The sequence below is a fragment of the Takifugu flavidus genome, chromosome 8 (assembly GCF_003711565.1).
Source record: "Takifugu flavidus isolate HTHZ2018 chromosome 8, ASM371156v2, whole genome shotgun sequence".
Taxonomy (NCBI): Eukaryota; Metazoa; Chordata; class Actinopteri; order Tetraodontiformes; family Tetraodontidae; genus Takifugu; species Takifugu flavidus.
Window position 1 is genome coordinate 14741869 of NC_079527.1, and position 11586 is coordinate 14753454.

Consider the following 11586-nt stretch of genomic DNA (forward strand, 5'->3'; position numbering starts at 1 on the left):
TGTTCTTATTTGCATGTACACCGTCACACCCAGACACTGTAAATGTTAATGTTAAATGTTAACCTCCTTCCGGAAGCAGCCCTCTGGTGAACAAACCAAAATCCAGCCTGGCCCACAGTGGAGCCTGGCCACACTCTGGATTCTTCATGAATGTCACGTCACGTTCTCGGTCTCGGTGTGATTTGAAACCGCGGTGGTCTGCACGCCGTATGGGGCCAAAATATTTTAGGATTTCCCGCATCATTGTGGGATGTTGTGATCTTTAGTCGAGCGCCACTTTGTTTTACTGACGCACGGCTGCCACCTGCCGCTTAAACGCGGTACTGCGTCGTAAGGCTTCACCGCCGCTTTGCCTCCATCCCTTTGGTGAAACTATCATCATCATTTTCATGGAAGTCTTCACCTCATGAGGGCAGAATTTCACCTTTCGTGCAGAGTTTTAAAAGTTGTGTAAATATCTTCACTTAAAAAATAAAATAAAATTAAGAACAGGAAAATGAATGAACAATTAAATCACAAGCATAATAACGAGAGCAGCAAGCCCACCAAAACTGACAAATTATAAATAAAATCCAAATTTTAATATCCTCATTTCCTTTATTTCTTTAGTAAGTTTAATACAGTTAGTTACATAATAGGTCCATAAATGATTGTTATACTGTGTGAGGTGTGCTGTTGTTATCCATCAAGTTCTGTTAATATGTGACACTGTGATGCTTCTCATCCAATCCTGCACTTTCCAGTTGTACAACGGGAGGAAGTAGCATCACCTTTTACACACCCACCTTGTCTAAGAACTTCAGATTCAAAGCCATTCAAAGCATGAATTAATAGAGATCTTAAAGGATTCCAAACTTGCTGTGATGATGGTTTTGATCAAATTCACGATGTCGAGCCTCTTCCGGTCATTTCCCTTCACTCACATTCATGAAGAAAAGAAAAATACTGCTACACAGCGAGGCTGCATATCTGGGCAGGAGAAGAGATCTCCCCGTTTTTAGGAACTTTTATGTCACTGTTTCACCTGATTTTCACTGTCATCACACCCTCGGTCCTCTCAGTCGTCCACGTCTCCTCTGTCCGAGCCCATGTTGAAGAGCATGTCGCTCTCCAAGGACATGTTGCTGCTGAGTCCGGCCATGCGGCTCCTCAACAGGAAGTGTGTCCTCCTCTGCAGCAGCCTCTGCTGCTCCTGCTTCAGCTCCACGTAAGAGCGCGAGAACGTGTGGAAGATGGAGGTGACGGGAAAGGCCATGAGGAGGATCCCGCTCAGGATGCTGCTGAGAGCCACCACCTGGCCCGGGATGGTCCTCGGCACCATGTCTCCGTAGCCCACTGTTGTCATGGTGATGACGGCCCACCAGTAAGTGGCAGGGATGCTGGTGAATTCCTGAGTCGTGGCCATTTCGTTCTCGATCAAGTACAGCAGCGGGGAGTACAGCGCGATGGCCACGCACAGGAAGAGCACCAGCAACCCAAACTCCCGAGTGCAGCGGCGAGCCGTCAGGCCCAGCGTCTGCAGACCCAGAGAGTGGCGCGCCAGCCGCATCACGTAGAGGATGCGCAGGGCTCTGAGGACACGCAGGACCAGACCCACTTTGTCCAGGTAGCTGCTGCCGGAGCCCAGTTTCCTCTCCCCTGTGGAGGTGCTGTCCACCAGCAGGGTGATGTAATAGGGCAGAATGGCCACCACGTCGATCAGGTTGAGGGGCTGCCGGAGGAAGGTGATCTTCCTGCGGTCCTGGATGAAGCGCAGGGTGAACTCCAGCGAGAACCAGGCCACGCACACCGTCTCAACGATGAAGATGTTGTAGCACATCTGGGAACACGTGCCCTGGTGACAGCAGACATGTGTGAGCGTGGTCACCTAGCATACCTCTGAGCAACTGTGGTCACTAGAGGGAAGCATTTCATTCATGTACAGACTCCAACTACATTTATCCCCAAATGAATGTGCTCATATACTCCGGGGCAGATTTAGACATATTGATTATGAATTATTGTGGTGTTTGTCTCAAACGTTAATGCACTGCCACGCGATTCTCTTTCACAACAGCTCAAAAGACACAAGATTAGCATTCAAGTGCACTCTATATTAGCTAAAACTGGGAGGAAAACCCCATCGCAGAGGGTGGAGAGCTTTACAAACATCTAAAACAAACCTTATTTTCAATACAGGAGGATGTTTAATGCAACAGTGTACCAGGCTGACGACAGTGATGGATGGATGACACAGACTCAGAGGAGATGTGTCAGCAGGAACATGAAACTGTGACCTCATCAAGTCTTTTATGTCATTGTCAATACCACAATTCTGCAGATCAGCAATTACCTTCTTTTTTTTACTAATCCCACATTTAATGCTATAAAATGAAGGAGCTGGAGGAAGCAAACGGAGCTGAATCTGCAGGCTGCAGCAGAAATAAATGGTTTGAGTGGGTCCAGATGAAATAAAGGCGTCGGCTTCCCCTTCACACGCCAACACAGACACTATCTTCCCACTCGGAAGCGAAGCAGGACAGTTTTCTAATTGTGATCATTAAACATGGTCTCGCTAATGAAGCTGTTTGACAGAAACAGATTTCAGCGACTGAAAATTCTCATCTTTCATCAGCCGGCAAAACGAGATGGCAGAGTTTGGTTCTGTTAACTCAGCTCAAAATAAACTTGCTGAGTTTAATTGGAATGGATGTCTAATGAATTATTAGAGTCACTGTTGTGCAGAGATCATGTTCCAGACATTTTATCCTCATTTTTCTGCAGCTGCTGCTTATCTACGCTAGTATCTATTCAGGTATCTTGTCTGGTTCTCCCGACCTTCAAAACCACAGAACAGGTTTCTGTCCTGATTAAAAGCAGCATGAGAACGTGCTGCCACCTTGTTCCGATGTCATGTGTGTCCATCATCACAGCCTGAGCAGCAGTAATGAAGTTCTCAGCTGTCAATCAGGACCACCTCACCTTGTGATGAAGTCAGCAGAAATGTGTGCAGGAAGCTCTGAATACTCACCGCCTCTTCTTCTTCCCTCATGGCGGGCATGGTGCTGATCGACAGGTTGACGGCCGTGATGGTGACAAACAACACGGACAAACAGGCAAAGATCTTCCCTGGGAGGCCCGAGTGAGGCCTCTCCACCATATCTCTTAACCGGGCCATGCAGTGGTTGATCCTGGATTCTGTTGCACGCTCCCCCTGGCCGCTGTCCAAGTCCAGCTGGTCATCCAGGAGCTCCTCCTCCTCCGCTCTCTCCATTGCTTCAAACTCCTCCATGCGCTGCAGGAGCCGGCGGCGGCAGCACCACTCCAGTCTCTCCTCAGGGACGCCCCAGTAGACCAGCTCTTCCCTGAAGGAGAGGGCGCACATCTCCCGGAGGGAGCGCAGCTTCCCCGCCCGCAGGTAGGTGAGGATGGTGCGGAAGGCACCGGGGCTGCGGTCGAAGAAAAACTCGTTGTGAGCGACGTCATAGTCGTCGCAGATGCCCATGATCTCGTCGAAGGTGCTGCAGAGGTGCAGCTGGCCCAGACGAGACAGCGGGAAGTCCTCCAAGGTGGTCCAGGGCAGCTGGTACCTCAGACCACCCACGTTGATGATGGCGTGGAGTTTACGGGAACTGGACAGCAGGGCGTCGTCACAGGCGGCGCCCAGCTCTGGGAGACACTGCGCTCTCTTGTAGAACGCTCCCTTTTGAGCCTCCTCCTCTTGTAGCGGAGGAGCATTGAGGGAGGTGTCGGAGGAGCAACTCAGGGCACTGTAGTCGTAGTCGGAGCCATCGCCCGCCAGCAGAGTCATCTTTACTGGTCTGGTCACATCCCTGGGCTCAATCTGCCGCCATCACATCACCTTCACAGGAACAACCAGCTGCTGAGTTTCACCCAGAATGAAAAGGAAGAACAGGATTTAAACCAAACTAACTAAATATATTATTAATTTACTAGTGCTTGTCTGCTTTACATACACTTTGATTATTCATTTAATCCTTTGGGTTCTGGTGGTGAATTATTTAAAGAGTATCCATTAACTCTTAACGAGAGCGCTTAAACTTGGGAGTTGAGTGCGTCGGCGCCAAGACTTTACATTGCCGATAAAGACATAAAGCAGCTCCTCTCCTACCTAAATAACCCCACTGCTGCTGCTGCAGGAGCCGTGCACAGCTCATGCATCTTAACTGCCATGAAAACTTAAGATCTTAGCTCCATACACAAGTTTGAGTCTCTCATTCCTTCTCTGGTTTTACCTGTGGTGCAAAAATAGGTCTATTCATTAACAAAACGATCTTTTCCCTTCAGTAAATACCACCTGGTGGACAGCTGTGATGTTTTGACACGCCGAAGATCATATCAGCGCTTTAGAAATGTGATGGGAAAGGTTTGTGCCTCTTCAGCGGGGGAGGTAAGCAGCCATCTACGCCGTGCGTCTGGCCTGCTGCCTGCAGAGCCGCCTGGTTTTCAGGGCGTGAGTGGCTGCTCTCTGCTGCTGATTGAGATTTGTGTTTTTGTGGGTATTAATTCACTCGAACCCCAGAGAGTCTATATCTGCAGTTGTTTAAGTGGAGCCGTGCTCAAGCGTTCAATAAAAACAGTTTTAACAGTCGGCAGCAAGGATGCACTTGGCCTCATGCTTCCGGTCAGGCTGTGCACCGTTAAAGTGGTGTGTTTACTGTACATCTGGTGTTTGCTGGGTGCGACTGGGTCTGGTCGTCCTGAGGAAAACATCCTGTTTGTCCTGACTGGGACAACAGAGCTCTTATCTGTCTGAAACATCCCTGACATGCAGGCAGCAGCGGAGCGACGCTTCAACCTTTAGCCGTCAGTTGCAAGCCGGGAAGAAAGCAGCCACGTCCCAGTGGTACCAGGAACACGAGCACGCTGGCTGCTGCACATAAAACATCTGTTGAGCACAGCAGGACCGATGTCAGACCATTTGCTGATCTAACCGCCTGCTGCAGCTACTCAAGATGTTAAATAAAGAAAGAAAAATCTGGGTTTTCACCAAACAAACGCAGAAAACAGACTTTTTCACTGGTTTCTGGCTGTAAAGAATCAGAACGTTTGGATTGAAAGCTAAAGACAATGCCAGCGGATCACCGGGAGAGTGGAGATGTTGATGAAATGAACTTGGACTCATGCAGCAATGGCAGGAATCTGGCACTGATTTGTCTGTCAGACATGAAAATGTCACTGCCTGCATTTCCAGTTCTGGGTCATAATCCTCTGCAGCTAAAAAAAGGGTGTGAATGTGTCACTGAATTGTTATCAGGCACCTGTGCTGTCAGTCTTGGGAGACGGTGATTACTGCTGGCACCAAACGCAGCCGTGAAACAGGCACAGAGCCCCTCTGAGTGCCTCTATTCCCAAAGCTTCCTGAGGAATGGTTCCTGCTCACCGCGCCAAATGTTAGCTGCTCTGAGCAGAGTTATCGTCTGTCAAATCCACAATGGCGTCGTCTGGCAAAAAACTAAAACCCAAGAATGAAGCGAGTGTAAAAAAAAATCCCTCCCCTGAGCTGCTTCATGACTGGAAGTTCTCACGTTCTCCCTCCATGTGGAGAGGTTTTCAGTCCGCCTACAGAGTCACCAGCGTGGATGCGCACAAGCCTGCAGCACTCTCCACAAACACTAAAGCAGACTTAACCCCTGCGAGCTGCTCGATTCCAACCGTTCGCTTTGGCTCCCCTCACCCACCCGAGCCCCCTTTTTAAGGCTTTTTCCTCTGGGGTTTATCTTTCAGCGAGAGCTGAAGCGAAGTTCTTCTTCCCCCACCAGATCGGCTGAGGTCTGGCCTCTCTCCGTGCCAGCGTTATCGCAGCTAAGCCACAGGGCATGTTCTCCAGATTGCACGGTGACTCACTGGGTGGTGAGTCTCTGGTGCCTGATGCATTGTGCATGGCTTCACCACGGTTCCCAGAGCGTCTCCACAGATATCGATCCGGAGGACTCTAACGAGTGTGATTATAACACTGAGGAAATTAGCTAAGAATTGAGAAGCATTTTAGAAGCATTTCAGAATAACAATTAACGCTAGCGTACCATTAAGAACCAGTTCAAGGCCCAGTGTGAGAGACTTGGCACCAGCGTCCAGCTGCTTCCTTTTTTTAGAAAGTCATAGTGTCAAATACTTTCCAAAATAAAAGTTTTCACTGAAGTGTGTTTGCTTTTAAAAGCTGACAGTTATTAATGACCTTTGCATCCATCACATCAGCAAACTGCATTAAATATTAATCAGGAATAATAACCTTTAGCCTTAATTGAACCAGTTAAAGTCTTTTGTTAATTATTTAGATGTTACAAGCAGTGTTTTTTTAATATTCACATGCATGAAATTATATTTGTAATGATGTTTATACCCTTTCTATTTGTTAGTTAATTACAGGATAGCAGCTGTCACTGAAGGTGCCTTCAGAGCAACGTGCCAACAGGTTTGTAAAAGTGTTTAAAATGAGCAGATAATAACTATTTGTGGTCGTGCGCTGACGGAAAAGACGGAGAATTGGACAGATTCGTCACAATCTGTCTGAATGAAGGATTTGCAATTCAAAGTCGACCCAGCGTGTGAAAGCAAACACATGGAAATGAGGCGAGGGATCAGCGTTTTTCATCTGATCGTCAGATTGTTGGAATCTGCGATGCTTCCCGTCACATATGCTCAGGTATTTCTCTGCTGTGTTGGTCGGTCTGCTCACGCATCACACGGGAATGTCAAATCCACAAATACCTGCAAGACCAGCCTGCACCATCGTAGCGACGTCCACTCAGCCTCTCCAACAACCAAAGTTCTCCAATTCCCTTAACAGCTTTCTAATGGACCAGCAGAGTGATGGAGGGGGGGGTTGTGTCCAGGAATGGACGTGAACACCCAAAAGAGCTGCCAAGACACAACGTCCAGGCTCGTCCTCGCTCTAAAAGCTGGTTAAAACGGTGAACCAGCCGGGCGTGCCAGCAGCACTCCTACCCCCGCAGGAGCTTCTCTCACAGTGATTCCAGCAGGAATCCTTGTAAACAAAAGGTCTCCTTTTTGTTTTGAGCCGGCACTGTTATTGTACACCCAAAATGCCCTGAAAAAAATCAGATAAGGGCAGCTGGGTGCACCACGGCTGCGCTGTTACCTCCAGAAGATGATGCTTTTGTGTTGTCTTGTGTGATCACAGCTTAAAAATCCAGCAGTTCTCAGCTTTTAAAGAGCAGATAATCCAAATATGCGACAGGCTTCGCGTACAACAGCAAATAGATCTGATGGACGTTGAGCATCTGTCTGTAGATTCTACTTGACGAGAAGGTTCTGAAGGTTCTGACCCAAATGTCAGCAGAGAAGACAGCAACGCAGCACGAGCAGCACCAGGGCGCTCACGAGAATGTGATGATCGGGTCAGGCTGGACCCACAGAGAGTGAGACGGGTCAGGGACAACCTGAGGACGCTGAGAATCTGATCTGATGTTCACTTTATTTTCTGGAGATAAAAGCTCGTTCTTCTTCATTAGTTACAGTTCTGCCACTGAGTCAGTGAACAGGTAGTAATGTCTGTCTGTCTGTCTGTCTGTCTGTCTGTCTGTCTGTCTGTCTGTCTGTCTGTCTCTGTCTGTCTGTCTGTCTGTCTGTCTGTCTGTGTCTGTCTGTCTGTCTGTCTGTCTGTCTGTCTGTCTGCCTGCCTGCCTGCCTGCCTGCCTAACTACCTGTCTGCCTGCCTGCCTGTCTGTCTGTCTGTCTGTCTTCCTGCCTGTCTGCCTAACTACCTGTCTGCCTGCCTAACTACCTGCCTGTCTGCCTGCCTAACTGCCTGTCTGCCTGTCTGTCTGCCTGTCTGTCTGCCTGTCTGTCTGCCTGCCTGCCTGCCTGTCTGCCTGTCTGTCTGTCCTCTCCACATCCCAACATTTCAGAGGACATTATAGCTCTGCGCGACATGAGATGGACTCATCAGACCAAAGTGCTCATCTTCCCCTCAACATTCCACCTCACCGTGGCTCCACACGAGTGTTTTCTTGTTTTCCATCCCCGGCATTTTCCTTCCCTGAGTGTGCTCACGGCTGCACGAATAACTCGATTATGTAAAGGCCACATAACATTATCCCGTCTGTGTTGCATTAACTGCTTCCCCTTTTTTCATCTTTTGATGTCGTCTTCCTGTAACCATCCATCCACGTAAACAGTCTAAACAGACCCAGTGTGTTCAGGACGGATGTGATGTCTGTCTGTCTGTCTGTCTGTATGTATGCGTGTCTGTCTGCCTGCCTGCCTGTATGTATGCGTGTCTGTCTGTCTGTCTGTCTGTATGTATGCGTGTCTGTCTGTCTGCCTGCCTGTATGTATGCGTGTCTGTCTGTCTGCCTGCCTGTCTGTATGCATGCCTGTCTGTCTGTCTGTCTGCCTGCCTGTATGTATGCGTGTCTGTCTGTCTGTCTGCCTGGCTGTATGTATGCGTGTCTGTCTGCCTGCCTGCCTGCGTGTCTGTCTGTCTGTCTGTCTGTCTGTCTGTCCTGCCTGTCTGTCTGTCTGTCTGTCTGTCTGTCTGTCTGTCTGTCTGCCTGCCTGCCTGCCTGCCTGTATGTATGCGTGTCTGTCTGTCTGCCTGTCTGTCTGTCTGCCTGTCTGTCTGTCTGTCTGTCTGCCTGCCTGTCTGTCTGCCTAACTGCCTGCCTGTCTGTCTGCCTGTCTGTCTGCCTGTCTGTCTGCCTAACTGCCTGCCTGTCTGCCTAACTGTCTGTCTGCCTAACTGCCTGTCTGTCTGTCTGTCTGTCTGCCTGCCTGCCTGTATGTATGCGTGTCTGTCTGTCTGCCTGTCTGTCTGTCTGCCTGTCTGTCAGATCTTTCCTGCTGCAGCCTGAGAACGTCCCTGCAGGAAGCAGGTGACAGCAGGTGAGAGTGAGCGGAGATTAAAGAAGCTGGAAGGACAGAAGCAGAGCAGCTCGATACCGGAGACGATTAAACTGGGAGGGAAGAGTGCTTTAGATGATGGGATGGACGAGACGAAGCAGACAAACAGCCACATGAGGTTTCCTTCGCTTGGACGAATATGAAGAAATTAATAAATGAATCATTTCCTGGGTAAAATTTATAACAAAACATTTTGAAGTTAATGTGTAGCTACATGACTACACGGGGACACGAGTCGTGCAACGTCTTGTGTATTAATGTGTGAAAAAAATAATTTAAAAGAAAAATGCAGTCATGTGTGTGTGTGTTGTACAGGTAGCAGGTATTGGACTGTAAAGCCGTGTGGTAATGCACACGATGTGCACAGTAATGAATGCTGGACAAGTGCAACAAACACCGTCACTGTCAGGAAATGAGGCAGAAAAGCTAAAGGAAGCTTCTGGATTTACAACTGTGAGAGGATGAACTTCATTCCCATCACTGAAGCTGCATCTGGAGTTTTCAGGGTGAATATAAGATAGCTGACAGAGCCTGGGAACTGTGGCTTCTAATTACCTTTCAGAGCCTTTTTTGAAAGGGGGAGTCAGCCATTGTTGGCTATTAGAACAAGAGAAAGTCATTAGTATATCTCATTACATTCCCAATTACCTGGAGAGAAGAGAGGATGATTTATAGGATGGCAGAGGTTTCTGAAGTCTATTAGGGGTATTTATTACGGAGCGTTTAATGTTAGCGTTCAGTGGGACTGTGCTGCAAACATGACATCAGCTCTGATTCACTGTCAGAGGACTCTAAGTGGCTCTGAGTCAAACCTTTGGGTTTATTTAGATCTGATGCACGTCCAAAGAGGCGTGTGATGCTTCCCAGCCTGCAGCGAGACGCCGTCCTGAGGCTCCTCAGCAAACGTTGACAGGTCGCAACACGCTGCAGCCTCGCAGTCGCAGTGGACGTGTGAGATGTCCACGGTGAACGCCACAGTTGCCTGTGTGCTCCCGTGGGGACGTCCAACACGAGGGGAGACGGACTCACACAACAAATTCATGTGCTTGAAATCTCCTAAATGATTCCTCCAGATTGGAGGAAACCTACACACATATCGTCACTTTTGGCACCTCAGATGTGAGTTCAGAGCGAAATTATGGACATTTTAATTGTGAAATCTCTGTGAAGGAAGTTCCTATTTTTGTGTAAAGATTTAAATAAAAACACTCACTGTGTTCCTGAGTCAGTTCCTCTGCGGCGGCCCGCTCACTGGAGGCGATGGGAAAGATGCACATGAAGGAAAAATGGGAAAAAACGGTGCGCGCTCAGCTTCTGCCGCCGCCTCGTTCAACTCTGCTCCACCCATCCACAGCACCGGCTCCGAGCTGGAGTACGGGGGGGTATTGTGATCAGGAGCAACAGGCTGGCTTTCCTCACCCCTCCCATCCTCCCCCCCCCCTCTCTCTCTGTCCTCCTCACTCTCTTCTAGCGCTGACATCAGAAGTGGGTGTGCCATTATGCCGAAAGCTTTGGAGCAAAATCCATGGCAACCATGGCGGACACTCTAGAAAACAAAGGTGAAACCACATCAGAGCGTTTCTTAACTTGTTCTTGGGGGGGGCAAATATCGATAAAAACAGGATTTGATCATGTGATCGAGGCACCGCATCAAATTAAAAAGAAACAAATCAAATTTGGGACTCGCAGCGAAAAACGATCATTCCAAAGCAGCTGGGCTGTCGTGAAAGAACCCTCAAATCCTATTCTCCCAAGACATTTCTTATATTTATTGCTACTTTAGACACATTTCTGCATAACATCATCTGGAGTCCTCATTTTTTAGAGTGTGGAGAGCCAGAGGATCATCGCCACAGTTCTAACTGTGAGTAATCACCATCATTCTGAGACACACAAAGGTTTAAATTTGCTCAGTAGATTGCCAGTATGTGGAGGAGGCGGGGAAGAGGGAAGGGGCGGGGGTCATAGAAGACTCAGCAGGGTGTCCAAATTTAAACATGTAATGGAAAGTGCTGCCAGGGTGCCCGATGATAAGACGAAGATATGGATCAGCAGAGCTGCTGTTGTTTTTATTTCTGCTTCCAATTGTAATAACTGTTGAATCAAACACCAGTTTGACCCTCAAAAGGAAAAAAAAAAACAACCCAAAAGCTTCATTTAACCTGAAAAGATAAAGGAAAAAGTCTGGTCGTCGCTGTAGCTGCCAGGAACATGGAAAGCATAAAGCAAACAGTGATGGTGCAGATAGACTGAAAGTAAACACAGAGTCAATCTCAGCGTCTGCTCTTCAGTGCCGTTATTGTCTGCAGGGAGGGAGTGAAAGAACCCGTGTGTGTTGAGGGCTTGGAAAATGATTCTCTTACAGATGAACCGGACATACTGGAGGGAAATGAAGTGTGTCCCTCCTTCTGCTGTCCTGCTGTCCTGCTGAGCTGCAGACAAAGACAGAGCGAGCTGGAAACAGCTCGAAGATGGTGGCTCTGATGGAAAATGTTGCCGTTTGAGAAATTCTGTAAATAATAGGCATAAACATGTTTGTCCTTTCTTAAATCTTATTATATGATTAAATAACATCAAACTACCGGTAAATAACCCCATAATTCCAGGGCCTAGTTGTTACTATAGCCTATTATTAGGGAGTAACAGACATCTTTTGAGGAAGTGAAGCCCATCTTTACAGTCTTTATTTAGTTATTAGCTCAGTTCAGCATGTTAGCATCC

At 48.1% G+C, this 11586-nt stretch overlaps 1 protein-coding gene across 2 annotated transcripts; it reads right to left on the reverse strand.

Annotated features, from left to right (window-relative positions):
• Positions 1-577: 577 nt before the first annotated feature.
• On the reverse strand, positions 578-10304 carry kcng1 (potassium voltage-gated channel, subfamily G, member 1). 2 transcript variants are annotated; one of them, XM_057041768.1, is made up of 3 exons: positions 10079-10304; positions 3011-3841; positions 578-1834 (listed from the first exon to the last, which is right to left on the reverse strand). In XM_057041768.1, the coding sequence occupies exons 2-3, from the start codon at positions 3788-3790 to the stop codon at positions 1058-1060; spliced, it is 1557 nt and encodes a 518-aa protein (XP_056897748.1). In that variant the 5' UTR covers positions 3791-3841; positions 10079-10304; the 3' UTR covers positions 578-1057. The 2 variants fall into 2 exon arrangements, with proteins under 2 accessions (XP_056897748.1, XP_056897747.1); XM_057041767.1 differs by having other exon boundaries at positions 3011-3859; positions 10079-10302.
• Positions 10305-11586: the final 1282 nt, after the last annotated feature.

Coding starts and splice junctions, on each gene's coding strand:
- kcng1 (XM_057041768.1), bottom strand. CDS start 3,790: ATGACTCTGCTGGCGGGCGATGGCTCCGACTACGACTACAGTGCCCTG. Junction 1,835..3,010: donor TGAGGGAAGAAGAAGAGGCG/GTGAGTATTCAG, acceptor TGCTGTCACCAG/GGCACGTGTTCCCAGATGTG.